The sequence below is a fragment of the Podarcis vaucheri genome, assembly GCF_965113315.1.
Source record: "Podarcis vaucheri genome assembly, chromosome: 6".
Taxonomy (NCBI): domain Eukaryota; kingdom Metazoa; phylum Chordata; class Lepidosauria; order Squamata; family Lacertidae; genus Podarcis; species Podarcis vaucheri.
This window is the reverse complement of record NC_138764.1, coordinates 54,445,913-54,470,642: the sequence shown is the minus strand read 5'-3', so window position 1 is coordinate 54,470,642 and position 24,730 is coordinate 54,445,913. Positions and strand designations below refer to the sequence as shown.

At 39.9% G+C, this 24,730-nt stretch overlaps 1 protein-coding gene across 1 annotated transcript in view; it reads left to right on the top strand.

Moving 5' to 3' along the window:
* The window catches only part of MAST2 (microtubule associated serine/threonine kinase 2), a 150,027-nt gene that overhangs the window by 89,564 nt on the left and 35,733 nt on the right, over positions 1-24,730 (top strand). The window contains exons 5-10 of the mRNA XM_082226711.1: positions 1,537-1,628; positions 11,532-11,607; positions 15,296-15,316; positions 18,497-18,575; positions 19,873-20,027; positions 23,257-23,332. Coding sequence (XP_082082837.1) covers positions 1,537-1,628; positions 11,532-11,607; positions 15,296-15,316; positions 18,497-18,575; positions 19,873-20,027; positions 23,257-23,332 — 499 coding nt within the window. The remainder of the gene's footprint in view (positions 1-1,536; positions 1,629-11,531; positions 11,608-15,295; positions 15,317-18,496; positions 18,576-19,872; positions 20,028-23,256; positions 23,333-24,730) is intronic.

The following is a 24,730-nucleotide window of genomic DNA, read 5'->3' as shown; positions in this document are numbered from 1 at the left end:
GAATATATTTTATAAACTGAGACTTAACAGCACAAGACTGAAGATCAACATTTGCATACTGTATGTGGTGTAGCAGACACATTTTGAATGGACTCTCTTACTCAAAAGAGCAATTTGATACTTTACTGAACATTTTAAGTATACCAAAGAGGTAGAACAGCAGCTTAATGGTGCTTTAGGTTATGGTTGCTAGCTTGATCAATTTTCCTTAATGTGCTTTAGCTTCTCTTGAATAACAGTAAACTTGTCTTTAAATAAAAATATTCAGAGACACAAAAGAACAACAAATGATTATCGGGGTGTTTAAAAGCTCATTTCGTTTGCATGTATTATCCCAATGTGCCTTCTGTTGAAGTATTGAGTCTTCAAACAAAAGGATACAAATTAATTGTGTTCTGGGGCCAGCATTTGATTTCCCCCCCTTGTACATTAATTTTCTCTTGTTTCTCTACCCACTCTTATCAGAGATGCTCACAATGGTTTAAATTCCTTTAACAGAGTATTATTATCTGTGCTTTCAATATAACTGGTCCCTTTTTGATGAAAAGTTAAAAAAATGTAACCGCTTTACAAAATTAGAAATTATTTCCTTTTTTCGGTTTCTAAGTAAACATGTTAGAATGGTGTGCCTTGACTTACCAATAAAAACCCTCCAATGTAAACTTGAAAATATCAAACGTTATAGATCTTCCTAGATTTTTATCATATAGCTCTTTACTTGTTCTTCTTTAAAATCAGGGGTGTGAAACAGCAGCCTGCAGGCCCCCACCACTGTCACATTTGGCTTGTGAGGCCATTGTGGCTAAGCTGCACTACCTACCTTGCACCTGATGTCATGTATGATGTTTAATGTGGGGCAGGTAAGGGTGGGGCTTTGCCAAAAGTGTTCTTGCAGGTATGGTACCTATAAAACCTATTATATTGCTGAGCAATATACCAATCTGAGAGACTTCTAAAGACCGACGTGGGCAATAAAGCTCACCCAGTGTCATTGTCATTTAACTCAAACCAGCTCCTCAAATGTATCCACTCCTCACAGAAGCCTTGGTGATGAGGTGTTTAACCCGTGTTCGAAAATTTTAATTGCTATGCTTTTCTTAGGTAGGAATCCTTGACCTTTACTGGTACTACTTGAAACAAGAAGCAGCATTTTAATTACAGCCAATTTTCATATAGCCATTCATGACTTCCTTCCTTCCAAAAACTAGGAATACTTCATGTAATCTCATTTGGTAAAACTTTACCAAATACCTTGGCTAATATATGTACCTCGCATGCTTCTTATATTAGTTTCCTCCTTAATTATCAAAGTTCTTTTTTCTTTGGATAATGCGATTCACGGACAGTTATTGGTACTATTTTCTACTTTTAGTATCTAAGATTTCTATAAAGTAAATCAAAATCAAGAAAGGTATTACATCGATTTCTTTAAATCTAGAGTAAAATTGAATATTATTCCTCTAGAGTCATTGTAAATGCCCTAACAAAATTATTTCCCTTATTTCAGTATTTGCTTCTCTTTGCCTTTCATTTCAGTTGTAGGACCAGTAATAGAAAGAGCTTGATCGTAACCTCCAGCACATCTCCAACACTTCCTCGACCACATTCTCCACTCCATGGCCATGCAGGTAATGACATTTTCTCTCTCTTCCTTTTTCTGTAAATCTTTTTTGACAGAGCAGCTATTGTTCTCACGATGCTGGGGATCAGTTTTTGAAGTGAATTTGGTATTTGTGACTGAAGTGAATCAGAGCTCATGAATAATTTGTGTCCCTAATTTTTTTGGTTTGTAGCTTGGGCATCATGTCAAAATGCAATTAATCACCTCTGTTTGAAGGACTGCCGTTCTTAGTTTCAAAGCATTTTAAAAACAGTCTGAAGTTTACTTTTTGTATAGACTTTGTAATGTTGCATTTATGCTTTGTTAACTTCTCTCTTACCTCTAAGAGAGACGGTTTCTGTTTCATGTTATTCATTCTCCAGAGCAATTCTCCCAATTCTCTCATTTCTTTTTCTTTTGATTAATCTAAAAAGTGTTTTATTAGAGCCCTTTGTCTTGGGCAGGAGTCCATACAAGCACTTCACTATGATAGGGAAACATGTTGTGAGCTCAGTTACAATTGGGAAATGAAGATCAAGATGCAGTAAAACCACATTGGAAGAGTAACCAGCAAACTCCCCTGAATAGTATTTCCGGGCACATTTCAGTAACCACCATACCACATCTTTCCTTGTTATTTTATCCCCCACCCTGCAATCATTCATTTAAAAAATATTTATATTTTATTGAAAATATTTCCGGAGCGATTTCCTACCAAATCCCTCTAAAACATTATCCCTAGATCAGATCAGTTCAATGAACTCTCACCTGTTGTTCTTTAATAATAGAAAATGGTCCATTTAAATGAGTTTGCTCTAAAAGCATATTGAACATACCATTGACCTTTGCATTGACCCTGTTTCTAAAGGCACCGTTTTATTGCTTTAGTTGATACAATACATGCTGCAACAGCTGCTTTTGTTTTTGTTTTCAAAATCCCAAGAAAGTTATTTGAGGTTGTTACTAGAACCAGTCAGTTCACAATCTCCGCTTTGTGGGTCAGGTTCCTGAGCCAGTGGATTGCAGACTAGATCCTAGTGCTCTCAAAGGAAACTGATTTTCTAGATCCATTTCAATTTGGGTTTAGGCCTGGTTATGGCACGGAATCTGCTTTTGTCACTCTGCATGATGACCTCAGGAGAGACACAGGAGAAATCTGCCCTTGTTAATTCTCTTTGACCTTACAGCGGTTTTTGATACTATCAACCATGGTATCCTTCTGGAGCAGCTGTCTGAGTTAGGGATGGGTGGCACTGCTTTGTGGTGATTCCGGTCCTATTTGGATGACTGTTTCCAGAGGGTGATGCTTGGGGAGTGTGCTTGGGCAGTGTGTTAGTTTCATCAGTTGCAGGCAGTGAGAGAAACTAACACACACACTCTCACTGAATCTTTCTTTGGCTCTCTAGCTAGAAATGGAAACTAAAGACCAGCCTTTTAAGGCTACAGGTTCCTGGCTGTGCAAAGGAAACCAATTAACTCCTGATCCTTGTCTTGCACCAGTGTAAGTAGTTAGGCTTCTCGGGTCAGTTTCTGAAACATTCTCTACTTCCAATTAACAGAAACTTACTCAGTTTTCTGCAAAACGAATGATCAATCCCCCAACAAGCCTAATGTCTGCCATCATTTGACAGCAAAGTCAGTCCTCAGGGAATGTGCAGGCGACCTTGGAACGGACAGCTCACGGAAGAACCCCGACCAAACCCAAGAGGAGGCGTGTAGTGGTGATAGGGGATTCCCTACTGAGGGGAACAGAAGCAGTGATCTGTGGGCCTGACAAGATGTCTCGGGAAGTGTGCTGTCTCCCCGGGGCTAAGATCCAAGATGTAACTGAACGACTGCAAGGAATCATAAAACCCACTGACAAATACCCCTTCCTCTTGGTTCATGTGGGAACCAATGACACTGCAAGCAATAGCCTCCAGAAGATCAAAAGAGACTACGAGGCTCTCGGCAGGAAATTGAAGCAACTAAATGCACAAATTGTCATCTCATCTGTCCTCCCAGTTGAACGACGTGGCCCAGGGAGAGAGGGGAAAATAGTGGAAGTGAACAGCTGGCTTCGCAAATGGTGTAAACAGGAACGGTTTGGATTCTTAGATCACGGACTGCAGTTTCTTGAAGATGGACTTCTGGCAAGTGATGGGCTGCACCTCACAACGGTTGGGAAAAATGTTTTTGCCAAAAATCTCAGAAACCTCATCAGGAGGGCTTTAAACTGACTAATGTGGGGGAGGGAGACAGTGCTCCTGAAGGTAGGAGTCTATCAATTGATGAAGATGATCATCCAAATGTCATAGACCAAATGGAGCAAACAGCATGCGGACCTAGTGGTGGGAGGAAAAAATCCTTAAATAAGAGACACGGGGGAATGATTAATGGTCTTCAATGTCTGTACACTAATGCGCAAAGCATGGGAAATAAACAAGATGAGCTTGAGCTCTTGGTACAGCAAACTAAATATGACATAATAGGCATCACTGAAACCTGGTGGGATAAGTCCCACGATTGGAATGTAATAATGGGGGGATACAATCTATTTCAGAGAAACAGACCAGACAAGAAAGGAGGAGGAGTGGCGTTATATGTCAGGGATGTGTATACCTGTGAAGAGATCCAAGATTTAGATCCTCAAAGCCAAAGTGAGAGCATTTGGGTCAAAATTAAGGGAGAGAAGAATAACAGAGACCTCATTGTGGGAGTTTACTATAGATCCCCAAGCCAAATGGAGGACATAGATGATGCCTTCCTGGAACAGATGGCCAAGCATGCAAAAGGAAGGGAGATAGTAGTAATGGGGGACTTCAATTACCCGGATATTTGTTGGACGTCAAACTCAGCCAAGAGCATAAGGTCAAACAGATTCCTCACTGGCCTTGCAGACAACTTCATTGTCCAGAAAGTGGGAGAAGCAACAAGAGGAACAGCCATTTTAGATCTGGTCCTAACCAATGTTGATGACCTGGTTAGTGGGGTAGAAGTGGAAGGATCATTAGGCGCGAGTGATCATGCTCTTCTGAAGTTTACTATACAGCGGAAAGGAGCAGCCAAGCATACTAGGACTCAATTTCTTGACTTTAAGAAAGCCGACTTCATAAAACTTAGGGAAGTGCTGGGTGAGATCCCATGGACAACAATACTAAAAGGAAAGGGAGTTCATGATGGCTGGGAGTTTGTTAAGAGGGAGATACTAAAAGCACAACGTCAGGCAATACCAATGAGACGGAAACATGGAAGGTGCCTAAAGAAGCCAGGGTGGCTATCTAAAGAACTTTTAACTGAATTAAGATTAAAAAAGGATGTGTACAAAAAATGGAAAAGGGGGGAAACCACCAAAGAGGAATTCAAACAAATAGCCAGCACGTGTAGACACAAAGTCAGAAAAGCTAAAGCACAGAATGAACTCAGGCTTGCTAGAGAGGTTAAAAGCAACAAAAAAGGCTTTTATGGGTATGTTCGTAGCAAAAGGAAGAACAAAGAAACAATGGGGTCACTCAGAGGAGAAGATGGTGAAATGCAAACAGGGGACACAGAAAGGGCTGAACTACTCAATGCCTTCTTTGCCTCAGTCTTCTCCGATAAAGAAAACAATGCCCGACCTGAAGAATTTGGAGCAAATGATTCAGCAAAGGAAACACAGCCCAGAATAACTAAGGAGATAGTACAAGAATATTTGGCTAGTTTAGATGTATTCAAGTCTCCAGGGCCAGATGAACTGCATCCAAGAGTATTAAAAGAACTGGCAGATGTGATCTCAGAACCACTGGCAGTCATCTTTGAGAATTCCTGGAGAACAGGCGAAGTCCCGGCAGACTGGAGGAGGGCAAATGTTGTCCCTATTTTCAAAAAGGGGAAAAGAGAGGACCCAAATAATTACCGCCCAGTCAGTCTGACATCAATAACAGGGAAGATTCTGGAGCAGATCATTAAGCAAACAGTCTGTGAGCACCTAGAAAGGAATGCTGTGATCACCAATAGTCAGCATGGATTTCTGAAAAATAAGTCATGTCAGACTAACCTGATCTCGTTTTTTGACAGAATTACAAGCCTGGTAGATGAAGGGAACGCAGTGGATGTAGCCTACCTTGATTTCAGCAAGGCATTTGACAAGGTGCCCCATGATATTCTTGTAAAGAAGCTGGTAAAATGCGGTCTTGACTATGCTACCACTCAGTGGATTTGTAACTGGCTGACTGACCGAACCCAAAGGGTGCTCATCAATGGTTCCTCTTCATCCTGGAGAAGAGTGACTAGTGGGGTGCCACAGGGTTCTGTCTTGGGCCCGGTCTTATTCAACATCTTTATCAACGACTTGGATGATGGACTCAAGGGCATCCTGATCAAATTTGCAGATGACACCAAACTGGGAGGGGTGGCTAACACCCCAGAGGACAGGATCACACTTCAAAACGACCTTGACAGATTAGAGAACTGGGCAAAAATAAACAAGATGAATTTTAACAGGGAGAAATGTAAAGTATTGCACTTGGGCAAAAAAAATGAGAGGCACAAATACAAGATGGGTGACACCTGGCTTGAGAGCAGTACATGTGAAAAGGATCTAGGAGTCTTGGTTGACCACAAACTTGACATGAGCCAACAGTGTGACGCGGCAGCTAAAAAAGCCAATGCAATTCTGGGCTGCATCAATAGGAGTATAGCATCTAGATCAAGGGAAGTAATAGTGCCACTGTATTCTGCTCTGGTCAGACCACACCTGGAGTACTGTGTCCAGTTCTGGGCACCACAATTCAAGAAGGACACTGACAAACTGGAACGTGTCCAGAGGAGGGCAACCAAAATGGTCAAAGGCCTGGAAACGATGCCTTATGAGGAACGGCTAAGGGAGCTGGGCATGTTTAGCCTGGAGAAGAGGAGGTTAAGGGGTGATATGATAGCCATGTTCAAATATATAAAAGGATGTCACATAGAGGAGGGAGAAAGGTTGTTTTCTGCTGCTCCGGAGAAGCGGACACGGAGCAATGGATCCAAACTACAAGAAAGAAGATTCCACCTAAACATTAGGAAGAACTTCCTGACAGTAAGAGCTGTTCGACAGTGGAATTTGCTGCCAAGGAGTGTGGTGGAGTCTCCTACTTTGGAGGTCTTTAAGCAGAGGCTTGACAACCATATGTCAGGAGTGCTCTGATGGTGTTTCCTGCTTGGCAGGGGGTTGGACTCGATGGCCCTTGTGGTCTCTTCCAACTCTATGATTCTATGATTCTATGATTCTATGATTCTATCTATGCTCTGGTAATATTAAGGTTAGATTACTGCAATGAAGATTATTTGGAAATGTTAGCTGGTGCAGTATTCAGCGGCCAGACTGGTTACCCATGCAAGAAAGTTTGCACATAAAACTCCATTCCTGGCCAAATTGCACTGGCTGCCAGTTAGTTTACAGGCCCAAATCAAAGTGCTGGTTTGACTCATAAAGCCTTAAATCAGGCATGGCCAAACTTGGCCCTCAAGATGTTTGGGGACTACAGCTCCCATCATACCTAGCTAACAGGACCAGTGATCAGGGTTGATGGGAGTTGTAGTCCCAAAACATCTGGAGGGCCAAGTTTGGCTGTGCCTGCCTTAAATGGTTCTGGACCATAGTACATCAAGGACCGCCTCTCCCCATATGAATTCACTCGGACCCTGCAATCATCATCATCTGAGGCCCTTCTTCATTTGCTTCTTAAATGAGAGCTCCAGAGGGTGGCAACTTGAGAGTGGACCTTTTCTTCAGTGTCTCCCAGCTTGTGGTATGCTCTCTCCAGGGAGGTTCACCTGGTGCCTTTGTTACATATCTTTAGGCACCAGGCAAAAGCATTGTCACACACCAGCAACACATAAGACCTTTGAGCTGTCTGGCCCAAAAATGGCAACCAGGCATTCTGTTTTGGCGACTGTAACCCTGGTTTAAGGAGCCATTTGTCACCTAGCTTATATATCGTGGGTTTCTAACAATGTTTGAAAAATCACTTCAGGGCTGTGTCTGCTTTGCGGCTCTTTCTTGATAGTACCAAATGGTGCTTTGGAAGTACATTTAAATGCTGCTAATATTTCAGGGTATCTCCAATTAAACTTCAGTATTCTCTGCTTCATAAAAGCTAAGAGAGCTGATATCTCTCTTTCTGGAGATACTGACCCAGACAGCCCTAAACGTTGGCATTGATCCAGTCCTCCTGGGGATCTCCAGATGCTATAATTATCCTGCCAAGAAATGCCAAGAAGTATGAATAGAATACTGAAAATGTGGGAATTGTTGGCTTTCATGTTTTTAGTGAAACACTACAGTTCATTCTGTTCAAAGTGTATCCCCCATATCCTCTTTGGACAGCAAAACCGAAGGAATAGTAGCAGTTCAACTAGAATGAGCCATCTGGTCCTCTGATTTAAGAGCTGCTTGTCTTACTCGTATCCAAGAACTTCCTTAAGTTCTCAGAGGAGAGTTGACCTTAGAACAAGCATTTCAGAATTCTAAGAAGCACTCTCTTCTAAAGACAGAATCCTGTAGCTGAGAATTGTAAAAGAAATTATTATGATGTTCTAATAATTTTGTTGATTTCATAACAGAATCCATTTACAAACACAGATTACAGAATACCTAGTACAGAGTCAAACTAGATCACAGAAGTGATTAAATTATCTTTGTCACTACAAGTTTGTCAGAGTTAACTAGAGGACATTCACTTGATTGAATGACTACTCCCACTGGATTGGATAGGCAAGGTATTTTAAGTTAATGATTAAATTGTATCAGATACCCAAGAGAAAAATATTTTTTTTTATTCCACATTCCCACTATGCATGAAAAGATGTCCCAGTTACAACAATAAATTTATAACCCACTCTTCACACTGAGGTCCCAGGACAGGTTACAACCATTTAAAACACAACAGTAAAAACAAATCAGAACAGCATACAATCATAAAAATAGGGTGGGTCCTAAAATTTACATTTCTAATGTAAAAAGAATTTACACATTTCCCAAGAAGTTTCAATGGACATTTTCCAAAAATAATTTCACTGGAAATAACCTCAAAGGTTTATAGGTGAAATGAGTAATAGTTCAGCTTTCAAATGGATACACTGTTATATGGATGTTTTCATTGTACATCATCTTTCAAAGTAGTGATGCAAACAATTACTGGAGCTGCTTGATATTTGTGTGTGTGTGTGTGTGTGTGTGTGTGTGTGTGTGTGTGTGCTTAAGAGTAATAGAGGGCAGCACCAATATATGGAAGAAAAAAGAAGCAGCAACTTGCGAGGTGTTAAGAGATATTTGAGAACCCTTTGATTCTAGATCCCTTGCCACCTGATCATTAAATCTCTGTAAGCATTTGAGCAGCAAGACCACCACCTTGTTGCCTTTCAGCTTTAATGACCAAACAGAGCACTCCACTTTTGGTAACTGCACAGTAAAATGGTGTTCCAGCAGTGGTGCCCTTTTCTTCTCCATAGACATCTGTCTCCCAGGGGCAAGATGGTACTAACGTAAACGGGGGTCGGGGGGGGGAGTATTTCTGCTAAGAGTTGTGCATTTCTTACTGTCTCATTATGGTCTACTGTTGTGAAATGTAATTTAAGTATTTATTGCATATTCACTCCTTAGTGACAGGAGGGTATTCTTGGATTGCTTCTTCTAATACATGCAGAATCACAAACAGATTGCCAACACCAACTTATTTTGTAGTATAGCCAGTGAGGACTTGTTCAGATCTTTATGGGGGTCTTGTGAGCAGTTTCTCTGGCATTTGCCTTGATAATAACAATTGCTTATAAATATCTGGCGTGCACACACAGAGTTTACCAAATTCTACTGTTGTCCTAATGAGTAGTAGTGGATTAGCTTGACTTTAATTTTACATGTTCAAATAATTTTTTTTAACTTTTCCATAATATATCCTGCTTGATTAAATGTTCTGTCTGTTAATTTGAAATTCACAACATGAATTTTCTAGAGAACGTGATATCTGGATTGAGACTAATAGGATTTTAGAGATTGATGGTCCTAATCAAATGCTTCATGGAGAGTTGCTTAAAGCTCTTAGGATGATTGGCACTGCTGCCAAGGTTTTTCTTGTTGTTGTTGTTTTTAAAAATGCATTTGTCACATGTTGCCATAGAATTTGAAGAGATTTGAGTCTTGGAGCCCAGTACACAATTGCTCACTATAAAGCATTAAAATTGTCATATTCAATCAGAGGCTTTCACCTAATCATAATTTAAACATCCATCGTGGAGAGATATAACCCTTTTATTTTTTTTATAGCCTACTGTTCAGCCTGAATGTTCCAGGGTAGTTCACAACATTTCAGTTAAATACAATATATTACTTAAACCATAGAAACCTAGAAATCTATACGTAATAACAAAGTAGTCATGAAATAGGAATGGATTCTATAAATTAGTCACCTCTCTGGGTATGAAGGAAAAGTTACATCTTAATGTTGAAAAACTATTTAAAATGGGGGGCAATTGTATCCAGTGGGATACACCAGGGGGCCATAACAGAGAAGACCAAGCTGTTGATGGAACTACAAGCAGGGCCTCTCCTGCAGATCTTAAGGCTGGCAGACAGTGGGAGCAACACTGTCAAAATCCAACCAATTGCAAAAATCATTTATACAAATAAAATGCACACTCACAACATATGCTGCTATTTAGATTTTTAGTTAAGACAAAGACTCATGTATGTCACATGACAAAAACTCCTACAATGGAGATTAGTTTATTTTATCTCAGCAAATTTGTGTGTATTTCTATCAGTATATTCTTAATGTTATGCAAGCCCTACTATATGAACTGTTTTCCTCATGTTTCATAGAGTGCAAGCTTATGCTGGCATATTGCTTGCCACAACAGTAGAGGTACATTGATGTAGGGAAGTGCAGATAGTGTATTTTCACTCATTTCTAACGTCCCTCCATCTTCATTGCCTAACCCTTTGACTGCTGCCACTCATGGTCCTGCCTATCCCCCCCCCTCCAATTTATGAGTTCTTTAAAACATACGGTTGGATTCCAACTTGTAATGAGCACAGTTCTGTTCATCCTTGAGAAAGAAGGGTGGGGAGGTTATTTTTGACAATTCCTCCTTCCTCCTCCTGTAGCTCACTGTGTCCCAGGAAAGCTGCTCTGGAGAGTTGGGGAGGTGATTGTGGGGACTGCATAGAGAATCTGCAAAAATTAATCCCTTCCTCCAGTGGGGAAGCCTCTACAGGATCCTGGTTCCTTCCATAAATGGAATGAGCAAGTATGGGTCCAACCCATAGAATATTACAAGAAATAACACTACATAGGACGAACTGAACTACAGTTCCTACATCCCCCTTCTCCCTTCTGTTTTCACTGTTTTCACTTTGACAAGTAGAATAGGGCTGCTAATTGTTTTTCATCTTGAGCTGGGAAATATCTCACCTGGGATCTAATTAAAATTCCAGAATGGGGGGGGGTGCCACAGAAACCCCTATCAAACTGTTATTGAGAAGTCAGAGTGTGCTATCTAGCAGATTATGTGCTGTGCTGCATTTGTTAACACCACCAGTTTATAAACATTTTACTAATCTCATTTGTCGGGTCAGGCTACATCTATTGCTTAAAATGTCAATCTTCTACTGAATGCTGCCACATCTTGAATGTATTAGATCACTGCAAAAGTAGGTAATCATATGTTACTCTAATCAGGTATCCTGGTTATTTTAATGCTAATTCATCAGTTCCCATATTCAGATAACTTTACATATGCTGCTATAGAAACAATGAAAGATCAGCGCCTTGAAACTGATGTAGAGTAAAAATAGATAGTAAAAATTAGTTACTGTCATCTGAACATAGAAATCTCAGTGGCTTGTACAGCATTGAGGCACTCATCAAATTACAATAACAGAAATAGTTTTGAATGCATAGCAAATGTCAACATTTTTTAATTTTCTGAACAGGTGGAAGTCCGTTGGACAGTCCCAGAAATTTCTCCCCAAATGCACCCTCTCACTTTTCCTTCGTTCCTGCCCGTAGGTATGTATGCATGAACATTTTAGTTCTGATTTGCATGTAAAAGCCTCATGAGGCAATTCTTTTTTGCTTGTTGCTTAAAGTAATTTGGTGTTGTGTTCTTGACTGACTCACTTAACTCAATTCTCAATTTTTAAATATTTTTGTTGGCTTCTCATTCAGAATGTGAGACATTGCAAAAAAGCAAGCAAAGGGGGGAAAATGAAAGAAAAAAAAGAACACACATGAAGACTGCCTGGCCTAGGCAAATGTTTATTATTGTGCTTATATTTGAGAAAGTGGATTCCTGTGGCTATATTTGAACATATGTGGCAGGAGATGCAAAGAGTTGTGGAGTTGGTATGCCTTGTGTTCTGCAGTGTTAGAGTGGGAGAGAAGGGGAAGTGAAAGTTATGATCACATTTCCACTCATGCTGTTTCCAGATTGGGACAGATGAAAATGGCCTTTGCCAATTCTGTTCACAGACCATATGGGGAATGCTTGTTTGAAATAAAGTGCTTTAAAGGCTACCAGCGTGGAACCCTGCCCAGTCAGCCCTTGTAAGTTACAGACAAACGCTGATTGGCAAAACAGTCATAGAGAATCAAAACCTACCTCTGACAGCCCATTTTTGTGGGTAAGATGCAGCTTCTGTACGTGGCTCAGGTACTCCCATAATAGCTTTTACATTATTGGATGGCACTGTTTGCTTGCCTGTTTGTCTTTTCAGGGCATAGATTTGGTTAGCAAGATTTTTTATAGTTGTTTGGTATTAACTTTTGGGCTGTGGGGCATTTGTCATCCTTTCCCAATGGTTCATTGCACTGGAACACCTGGTTTCTTTTGCTTGCCTTTATCTTTCTATTCTGTCTACGAGTTTCCTGATACCAAGGCCTTCCTTCTCATAAGAGGGAAGACTGAGTGAGTTGGCTATTTAGAAAGAAAGCGTTTATCTTTTGATCATCTATTTCGGAAATGACTTTTAAAATATCTGGCTGCCCAAAATAACACCAGGCTATCCATAATATCCTTGGATGTTTGAAGCAGCTCTCCCCCCCCCAAAGAAAACCCTGGGTACAAGGGAAAAGGGGGAAGCAAACAATGCCAACTCCCATCCATTACTCAGTGCATCAGTGTATTTTTTCAAGGATAACTGAATAACACCCAATACTACCCTTTGCTTATACTGCAATACATTATGCAAATGGTGAGCCTGTGCCTTGCTTCATTAATTGCTTTCCCAACTCTCCCCAGCCTACAGCAAACACACACAGTTCCAGGCACTTAAGCCATGTTGCAGTGCCTTTACAACTGTTCCTAAAGCCTGGGTCTTCCTCAGTCGCAAGTGGTCTTACTGTTTCAGCTGTTGCTAATACAGTAGTCGTGCATTATCTCACAGGATCTGTGACTAGTTATTCACCTTCTCTCTTGCTGTGCTCACAGGAGACAGATAATGGGAGGAGGACCAGCCACCATAAAGGCCAGTCCTATGTCATTCACAAAATACATGAGGCAACCTACACTGGATCATGGCACATGAGACCCTTCCCCCAACTTCCATGATCCAAAAGAGTGTGAGGCAAAGCCACTTCAGTGAAATTGGGAGGCAGGGAAAACTTTGCCAGACTGGAGACTGTGCTTTTATCCTCTTTAGGTGGCATTTTTCTTCCCTCCTGAATATTTTAATAATTGCTTGGGTCAGGGGACATGATCTTCACTGCTCAACAGCTTCAAGAAAAATGCAGAGAGCAAAACCAACCCCTTTATATGGCATTTATTGACCTGACTAAGGCCTTTGAAGCTGTAAATCATAATGCCCTGTGGACTGTCCTCCTGAAAATTGGCTGCCCTGATAAATGAGTGAACATCCTTCAGCTCCTCCATGATAATATGACAACAACTATTACAGATAACAATGGCCCTCAAAGTGAACCATTCACAGTGGGGTCAGGTGTTAAACAGGGTTGTGTTATCGCCCCAACTCTATTAATTATTTTCATTGCCATGATCCTACACATTGTCAAAGGGAAACTCCCCACCGGGGTAGAAGTCATGTATCAAACCGATGGAAAGCTCTTTAATCTGAGTAGGCTGAAAGGAAAGAGTAAGCTTACCATAACTTCCGTCATAGAGCTTCAGTATCCGAAATATTTTTGCAGAAGCTTACAAAAAGCTTGGCCTATCACTCAACATCCAAAAAACTAAAGTGCTGCACCAACAAGCACAAAACAACCTCTCTGCAATGCCACAAATCCATCTCAGTGGTGTAATGTTGGAAAGTGTTGATCACTTCTCCTACCTGGGCAGTTATCTTTCCACAAGGGCCAACATTGATGCCAAAATCCAGCATCGCCTGAGCTCTGCGAGTGCAGCTTTCTCCCAATTGAAGCACAGAGTATTTGAGCACCATGACATTCGCAGGAGAACCAAAATGCGTGTTTACAAAGCTATTCTACTACTAATCTTACTGTATGCTTGTGTAACATGGACCCCTTATAAACACCATCTCCAATTCCTTGGAAGATACAATTAATGGTGTCTCTGAAAAATTTTTACATTTCACTTGGGAAGACAGGCGAATTAATACCAGTGTACTGGAAGAAGCAAATATCACCATTGTCGAAGCAATGATTCTTCAGCATCAACTTCATTGGACTGGTCATGTTGTTCAGAGGCCTGATTATTGTCTTTGAAGCAACTACTCTATTCCGTAGTTAATAGAAGAACAGCCTTTACCAAAGGTGTTGTGGACTTTGAAGATGCTCGGACTCAGGACGAAAGGGAGAAACATGCTAAGAAGAAGAAGAATTTGGATTTGATACCCCGCTTTATCACTACCCGAAGGAGTCTCAAAGTGGCTAACATTCTCCTTTCCCTTCCTCCCCCACAACAAACACTCTGTGAGGTGAGTGGGGCTGAGAGACCTCAAAGAAGTGTGACTAGCCCAAGGTCACCCAGCAGCTGCTTGTGGAGGTGCGGAGACGCGAACCCGGTTCCCCAGATTACGAGTCTACCACTCTTAACCACTACACCACACTGGCTCTCATGCTAAGAGGAAGGCACGTTTGGGAAACCCTCACCGTGATCCATTCTTACCCGGAAACCTATGTCCCCACTGTGGAAGGACGTGTGGATCCAGAATTGGCCTCCACAGTCACTTACGGACTCACTGTTAAGACTGTGTTCATGGAAGACAATCTTAGCCAGGCTATGAGTGATCACCAAAGAAAAAGAATGCCTTGACAACCAGTGTGCTGCTTCACTAAGCAAATATGTTGGTTAGAATTCCTTTCATATAGGGTAATGCGCTTAGATATTTTGTTTGATACTGCCACTCTGGCTTGCTGTGTTTTGTAATAATTCTCAAGCTGTTTTATTTTGTGAATGTTTATTTTGTTACTATAAAAAATCTGAGTGCTTTTAAAACCTGATAAACAAAGATGAACCATTCTCAAAATAGAGTGCTTCAGTGATATTAGAATTATGGCAATGTAAATGAAAGGATTATCTTTTTCAAACTACAGAATTTTGCCACATTCACATATGCAGTTTCATTTTTATCTACAAATATAAACAAATATGCCACTCCATCTATAAAAATTCCCAGGATGATTTACAAGCATGAAAACAACAATTTATTACTTTTTCAGAAGCAGATTATGTTTACAATTTCCCCCCTGTTTTTATTACTGGTACTATTTTTTTATGTAGCCATGGACACAGGGCAGACAGGTAATGGTGCATCAGATATATATTATGTGGAATGTAAATGGAATGCTTCTGCATGCTACTGTCCTAGTGAGCTTATATGCTGCTATAACCCCATTTAGGCATTCTGGTGCTAAATTAAAATGAGCAGCAAGTGTTTTTTAAACATTATCTCAAAGCGTCATCCTAGATATATCTACTCAGAAGTAAGTTCTGTTGAGCAGAATTTACTTCCAGGTAACTCTGTGTAGAACTGCGGTCTTAGTGAAGTTGGTCTAGTTTTGCTGCATGATAGTATAAAATAGCTTTAAACTTATTTTTAAAAGATAGGTAGTGACCAGGATTTAAAGAATCCCATGTCTTCAGCAATTTGTTTTAGTGGTGTGCAGCTTTTTATGTTGCATCCAATAATGTTCTTATTTTCCAGATCAGCATTCTGGACTGGAGCTGCAGAAAACATGCCCAATTATTTACATCCAACATGTTGTTCTGTTCTCAAAGAACTGAACATGATGAAATAACTAATCTGACAATCCCTCAGTTTCACTTGAACTTCAAAATCCATCTTTCTGCATGGCAAAGTTATTTCTAGCTCTTTTTGTTCTCTGAAAATTTCAGTAGGATATAATCTAAATATCAGTCCAGAATATAATGTGTATTGCATTTGTGTAGCATCTATGCAAGACACAGTGGTGTTTTCTTGTTGTGCCTAAACTGGAACATTGTGCCTCGTAGCAGTGCTAAGCTAGAGAGGACTTTGGGGACAGAAAAAAGGTTATAAATCTTTAATAGCTGTTAATAGGCACTTTTAATGATGCATTTGCCATATGAAGGCTTCTTGAAACTTCTGAGTGGCAGCTGCTCCCTCTCAAGGAGCTAAATCATACATTTCCTTTTGTTAAATATATTAGCTGTACTGCATAGGTGTCTTCACATTACTTCCAGGAATGCTTTTTTCAGAGGTGGGGGGGGGAAGCGTGGAGACTAGTCTATGTGGTAAGCTGGCCCATATGGGAACAGCCTGCTGTATGAAGCAGTTGTAAAACAGAAGCAACTATAAGCACCTTCAATATGACAGCCACAGGAGAATCCGTCCTGAGGTTGCTAGACCTATAGCTTATGGTAGCTCTCTGTATTTCTACTTGTTTTAGAAAGGGCCTCAGGATTTCTTTGAAAAATATATATTCTAAGAGTAACCAATTGTTTCATGGAAGTTGAATTATTTTTCAGTTCACCATTCAGAGAGAATGGGCATGCAGTTGCTGTCTCAACTTTTTCTAAATAATTTTTAAAGCCCTGATTGGTTGTTCTGGTAAATCAGTGTGCAGTGTATTTGGCATATGAAGAAGCCTTCCTCCAAAATAAAATGCTGCTATTGTTTTAAACAGCATCTTACAGTGTCCTCCTACACATATCTATCTATCTGGATACATAGAGATGGATATATAGACATATATACATGTAGATACCAGTGACATTTGAATGTCATTCTCTTTAAACAATTGCCTTAATGGGGTTGTAATTATAGCATGGATTCAGTAACTGCAGCTTAAAACATTGTGATCCTGTGCATGAAGCATGAAGACATTGTTTATTAAATGCTTGTGCTGTTTAATTCTTAATTGTAAGAGAGATATTGGGGGTAGAAATATCAGTTGTTTTCCTGAATCTGGTAGGTAAAATGAGATGCTTACACCTTTCTCAAAGTAGACCTGATTTTATTTTGAAACATCAAGCAGAATAAAGGTAATTCAAAAGCTTTGCGAAAGATCTGTTCAGGGCACTGTTGGTCTAAACCCTCTCAGCGTGTTATAGAAAAAAAATGTGACCTGTTATTTCTAGCTAAGATAGCAGTCACAGCTTTCACATTAAATATCAAAAAACTGTGTTTCACTCACTCGTTTAAATTTAACTCTATTTTGTGTTTATATTTTGTGACATTGGACTCTTACTCTTTTCCTCAAGAACTCAATGCATATGTACATAGATATCTGTTTTGACTTTCCATGTTTATTCATTTTTAAACCCAGCCAGATGGGTGGGGTATAAATAATATATATATATATTATTATTAAATTAAAAAACAATAATCAGGTTGGAGCTAAGACACCAAACCAAACCTATGGCTTGCCTGTTAAATTGGTGTTGAGGGTAAGTGTAAAGAGCTTTATTCAACACTGTATATCTGTATAGGACTCTCATGGTTTTGCATGGCACTGTAGTGCTAAATAGAAGAGCGGGATTTGTACCAACAAAACTACTGTTTCCCAGTACCAGTGGGAAGAGCCCTGTGCTCACATTGCAGATTGTGGGATCCTGCATAATGTTCAGCTCATGCAAGTACCACAGTCACTATTGTCTACAATGTCATTGGGCAAGAATCAGTATGGCATGAAGACCTGAGTGGAGTTAGATTTCCCAGGTCAGATATTCAAGGGCACAAAGTAGGTGTTTGTAGTATCAAATTGCAAAATAGAAAAAGAAAAACCCTCCATATTACATCTGTTAAATTTGTGGATTATCTTAAAAGTATGATGAATGTCCTGGATATCCTGTGGAATAACTATGTAATGTTGCCTTAGAAAGCCATTTGTCTTTTTTAAAAAAATCACCTTAGTTATATACAGATTGTGAAAACATACCTTTATTTAAATCAGATTATAAAGCAGTTTGCTTCTGGAACATCTGCCTATGGGGAATGGGGATTTTATTTTCAATAAATACTGAGTCTACAAAAATATTAATATGAGTCAGAACAGTAGGTGAACTGGTCATATTTTTTCACCACAGATTTTGTAAGTCAATGAAATGCTGTGAATTTTGAGAATCCGAAACTGTTTTTATGGCATCCAGAATGTTATCATGGATGCCATGATAACATGACACTGAGTGTATAAAAAATGGGTTCAGGTAATTAGAGGAGCTCTAAACAAATTTTCATGGGTTTGTTTGGGTGTGGGTAGTGACATTTATACCATAGGTCAACAACTGGTCATTTGTGAGCTGGATTCTCCGCTACATAATCATTTCTGTCACGGCTTCATGCCAGCTTGAAACAATTTCACGGAGAAATGAAGAGGTTGTGTCAGATAAACAAACACATTGTTAATCACCTATGCCATATGGGTTATTAAAGCAGAAGAGATCTGTTGCTTATAAACACCAATGCAAAGTTTTAGTAATGTTGCTTGCATCTCTTTCTAGGACAGATGGGCGTCGTTGGTCCCTGGCCTCCCTCCCCTCATCTGGATATGGAACAAACACTCCCAGTTCAACAGTTTCAGTAAGTAAATTTTCACAATGGTTAGTTAATTAGTAAAGTACTTGTAATTCTTCTTGTTTCCAATAGTTAATGGTGATTTCTACCTGTTATTTTACTACATGCATTATAACTTGTCAATTTGACATTCACTGTTTTTGTAACTCTTCTGTAGCGGGACTTCAAAAGTTTTTCAAATAAATTTCACTCTATCAGGTTTCAAAGGAATGGTACATAATTCAGTGGAAGATTAAACATCTGCTAATCTCAAGGAGGTGTCCTAAACCATATTTATGCAGCTGATGACCTCTGAAAGACTATGACTTTAGGACTGAACCTAACCATGTGACAGAGTGTTGCATGCAAGGCATTACAGTGCCAGCACTTACCAGTGCTAGTTAAGTTTCTCCTAAAAAGATACTGTGGAGTCCAGTGAGCTGCCATTATCATTATTTTATTTTATTTTATTTATTTTATTTTTTTATTATTATTTTCTGTGTCCAACAGAATCACATGTATATGGAAATCAGTCTGACAGGGTTTAATATTTTTTTCCATTGCCAAATGTGAAGTGGATGCTTAAATTTGCCACTGTACTCTGTCCTGAGTCCCTCCGGATTTGGTTTAGACTTGTCCCTTAAGAGTTTGGTAAAGAAATACCATTAGTTGAAAGCGTTGTTCTGAAGCACTTAGTACCTCAGGCTGAAAGTTGTTAACAGATGTTTTAATTGCCAGTACTGCCATCTTGCACCTTTACTTAAAAGCTATTAATCCTGTGACAGTTACAGCATAGATGCAGCCACACCCTCTATCCCACATTTCCACCTTGTATCACTAAACCTTGTTTTTATGTAATTTGTCTTAAGTGAGACAGTAATAACCTACTAAGAGCATGTTTTGAAAATATTATTCATAAAAAAATTGCATGCTCACACAAAAGAAAAGCACTGCAAATTAGTAATCCCCCACTTTTTATGGATAGCCTCATCTTTTTATAGAAAACTTCAGTTAATTTAATATTTATACTTTTATGCCTCCCTTCATCCCATTATGATTTCAGGGTGGTGAACAAACATAAATCTTGTTACATTCAGTTGTTTAGTGCAGGGGTTGCCAGCAAGTGGTTTGATGAAGCACGTGAAGAAAAATGGTTAATTCTTGCAGGAATAGTTATTCACTAAAGGAATTCACCAATGACAGCTTGAAGATTCATAAACATTTTCTTCTACCTCTTGAAACGAAAGAACTCGTGAAGTGTGTTCATCTATGTTAAGTCTTGTGCCTCACATTAAGTGTTCCCTTGTATATACTTTGTTCTTAGTCATCATGTTCATCTCAGGAGAAGCTGCACCAACTGCCTTATCAGCCAACACCAGATGAACTCCATTTCTTGACAAAGCACTTCAGCACAGAGAGCATCACTGATGAGGAAGGGCGGCATTCTCCAGCAATGCGCCCCCGATCTCGCAGCCTCAGGTGAGCTTCTCACTCTACTTCTGGCATCAGCAATCTGGTTCACCTGCCTAGTTTTCTGCTTCACACTTGCAAGAATAACGACTCCACTGCAGCAGCAACAAAACAGCTAAAGGAACTCCTTGTGTAAACCAAGCACAACATGGCTTCCCAGCACAGCCACATTAGAATCATGAAACCTCTCAGTTGCCATTTTGCTGGTACAAACTAAGGATTTTTAGGATGCAGTACCCTTCACTTGAAAGTTCCCTTATGTCCCAGTTACTGGGTAAAGAAAATGTCTTGTTTTCCCACTCTTCTAAACTGATGAGTAGTGCTGCATGTCCTGTTTTAACCTGCTTGCAGTGATGATGATGATGATGATGATAATAATAATAATAATAATAATAATAATAATAATAATAAATTTTATTTATATCCCGCCCTCCCCAGTCGAAGCTGGGCTCAGGGCGGCTAACAACAATAAAACAGTACAAAAGTACAGCACAAATGATGATGGTCTTGGCCCTAACTGCCAGATGGAAAAGCTCTAACTGGCAGCTGTGGTTATGCTAAAGGCTTTAATGCTCAAATGAGATCAGTACATAAGGTAATAAACACAAGCCAATATGTTGATCCAACAAGTAACACGCCCTCTGCACCTTCCTAATGAAGAACAGGGCAGCCACAGCAATTAGTTCATCAAACAGCTGGAGTCCCAAGAACGGACATTCCTTTGAATGAGTTGGCTTGCATCTGCACTGGTGTCTGTGTCCATGGAAATAGAGGAGGAGTCCAGACCCCCTCAGCATCAGACTTACTCTCAGTTGCCACTCCAGAAGGGGAAGGCTCATCACTAAGAGGGAGAAGTGGTTCCATAGCAGGTGGTGTTAGGCTAAGGCTATCCAGTCCCACAGAGGTGGGACGCTTCTCCAACAACCTACTCAGCTCCTCCCCGCCATCTTAATTTCTGTCCCCCAAGCCACTGAACCACTCATTCCCAGGGATCAGACACTTCTTACAGATGAGACACTTCTTTGTAGTTTCCCAGGCTAAAGCCAATCATGCAATATGCTTCATCACACTCTTTCCACAATCAAGTAGTCATTTGATTTGGCAAGTTTTATTTCTAATGCCAGTTTTATTGCTAGCCTGGAAAGCTACTAGTATGTTTAGCTGTTCTATGTTTTGGAGAAGAGACTCTGTTGTCCATCTATTTGTTTACATCTTTAACACTTCCTCTGTTCCTATGACTATTGCCTAGTCTGTAGGTAGAGTACTATATTTGATTGATAAATCAGTTCTGAAACATGTCAGACATTAATCTATTTTTAAAAATGTAAGCTATTTTTGCTTCTATAACTTTTTCTAAAGACAGCTGATAGTGATAATTATTGTATAAATTATGCTTCTAATCCAGGGTAGTCATAAGAATCATAGTGTTGTGGAATTGGAAGGGACCACAAAGGTCATCTGGTCCAACCCCCTGAAATGCAGGAGCCTTTTTGCCCAACATGGGGCTCGAACCCACAACCTTGCCCTCAGAGAATAAACTGAAGAGCTGGTGGAAGTTTAGTTTGTGTACTTTTTATTTGAAAAAATTGCCTTCCCCATGATAGATGTAACCATTAGCTGAAATCTTATAAATTATGCTAATACTTTGTCTTTATGCTTTATACATGAAGCGTTTGTCAACATTATAGTTTACTAAATTATTATTTACATTTATGCAGGACTGGAAAAGGCAACATATTATAAATATAAAACCAAAAAGGGAAAACGTGGCTCTAATTTGCTATAGTTAATCAAGGAATGAAGTGTAATTTCTATCTGCATTACCTCATTTTCCCTTAAAGGCTACTTAACGATAGAATGAGTCATAGCATTACATTCTGGCTTCTGTTCTGTGATGATGAAAGGAAAGGAAATCATGCTCTTTGTGTACCCTGTTAGAATTTAAAATATATTTTTTCAAGCAATGGTATGGTTCCTTAACATTATATTCAAGATGATCAACAGAATTTTCTTGCTGTAACACCTGCCTGGTTTACATGCCAGTATAACACATTTTAATCTCTAATCCGAGAACCAGTGTGGCGTAATGGTTAAGAGGGTTGGACTACGACCTGGGAGACTAGAGTTCCAATCCCTACTCAGCCATGAAGCTCACTGGGTGACCTTGGGCCAGTCAACATCTCTTAGCCTACCCTACCATTCAGCGTTGTTGTGAGGATGAAATGGGGAGGAAGAGAACTATTTACACCACCTTGATCTCTTTGGAAGAAAAAGGTGGTATATTAAATAAATAACTCTCTATCTTATCTATCCATCATGCTCAGTGGTTTCTGAACACATTTGGCCTCACAGCAGACTCCTGTCTCCACTATTTTTTGGAGACAATGCAAAATTACTGGAAAATTCAAATCACATTGGGTAAAATGCCTCAGTAGTAATCCTCCCCCACCCTCATTTAAGGAGGAAACAGGTTATGTGAAATCTGTCCTGAAAATCAGGACCTGAACTCATGGTTTGTTCTTCCCCATCTGAACAAACCACGAATGATAATGAAGGTTTGTTCATATCTTACAGCCCATAGTCAAGGAAAGCAAACCGCAAGCCTGGGTTTGGACAGCATGACAAGCCAATGTCTGGTTTCTTTAATCTGGCATGGGAGAAGTGCCAGTCAGTGCTGCCAGTACTGAGCTGAGAAGACCAGTGGTGTAACCCAGTATGTTGCTAGCATGTAAATTCACTTTCAGTTTAGAAACTTTAATCTTCCTTTTATAGAATGAACTCAAAGTAACTCACATTAACTTCATAGTACATACTTTAACAATGGCGTTTTCTAATAGCTCAGAAACCAATGTTCCTTTCCCCAGCTGGTTAAATAATTGAGTCTTTACTGTTTGTGAATTTTCAGTGTAAATATGCACACAAGTACACACTATTTGTTTGTGCATAGTTGGCCTCACACAGATGACTGAGATTGCAAAAGAAAATCCTAATAATATTCCAACCTATACTTAACTAAGGGGTGGGCATATTCTTTCTTCAGCAATAGCAGCATTGCTGTTGTTTATATTTGCCCAAGGTAGCAAGAGAGAAACTTTGGTAAAGGCTATACCTTAACCATTTATGTGCTTGTGCACACATTCATGTGTAATTACATCAGTGTAGTGAAGACTGTAGTTTGCACATATGGCACAATCACACTACCTACCACATTCTTTAACATTCTTAACTTTCTCCCTAGTCCTGGCCGTTCTCCAGTGTCCTTTGATAGTGAAATAGTAATGATGAACCATGTATACAAAGAAAGATTTCCAAAGGTAAGAACCATTTTCATAAATTTATTTTTCAGTCCATTTATTGAGGCACTAAGAGCAGATTTCTGATACAAAGACATTCTTCAGTCTTCCAATTCTTAAGGAAAATGGCCCTGTTTATTTAAAATTAAAATTAAAAAACAGACCCCAATCATTTTTGCAATCAATATTGAATGAAATCAAACTTATATTGCATTTATACCGAAACTGTAGGTGCTATGTAAAAAATCTAGCAAAACACTGTCATCTTGCCCTCATATATGTGGGGAAACTTTTAAAGTTTTAATGACTTGTGATGCAAAACATTTGGTTTGTTTTAATGGTAAATATAAGCTCCTATCATGGCCTGCATCTGGAAGGGCCATATCTTTGGTGCCATGGTTGAGCTGGAAAGAAACAACACATACGGCACAGTAGAGACTGTTAAGTGCATTGTTGCATAATTTTTTTGTAGGCTGGAGCATTGTTTTGCTGTTTTAAATGTAGTTAAATTATTTTACTCCTTACAAAACACGTTCTGCCAGTTGCTTTGTAGACTATTTTGTGTGTATAGAAAAACATACATATCTAGGCTAATGTGTAAGGTAAAGGTGAAGGGACCCCTGACGATTAAGTCCAGTCGCGAACGACTCTGGGTTGCGGCGCTCATCTTGCTTTACAGGCTGAGGGAGCCAGCATTTGTCCGCTTCCGCAGACAGTTTTTCTGGGTCATGTGGCTAGCCTGACTGAGCCGCTTATGGAACAACCAGAGCAGCGCATGGAAACGCCGTTTACCTTCCCACCGGAGTGGTACCTATTTATCTACTTGCACTGTGTGCTTTCAAACTGCTAGGTTGGCAGGAGCTGGGACAGAGCAACGGGAGCTCACCCCGTCGTGGGGATTCAAACCACTGACCTATCGATCGGCAAGCCCAAGCGGCACAGTGGTTTAACCCACAGCGCCACCCGCGTCCCAGGTTAATGTAGAAGATAAACAAATTGCAGGAGGGTCTTACCATTTTGTGGCTTTATGGACACCATCCTTCCTAGGAAGGATGTATGGAGCCAACCACACATTCGTAGGACATTCATTAATTAGAACTTAAAGTGGTATTCAACCACTTGGAGTGGATTTGTTGACATTAATGAACATGACCAAGTTATCCTTTACTTTCAGTGGGTCTACTCTGTGTAAAACGTAGTTGAATACCACCCATAGTTTTTCTACTGAGGACAAATAGCAACTTTGGGGAGATAGAGATGAGGGGGAAGGCTAAACTTCCCTCTTCCTCTTTAGGAAAAAACCACACCCCACTTCCTACTTTCACAGCTGCTGCTCTGATCGAAATCAAGGCATGGTTATGTTGAAGTAAAAACATCTAAAGGGCCAAATCACACATTGCGAAAGCTTCCATTTCATCT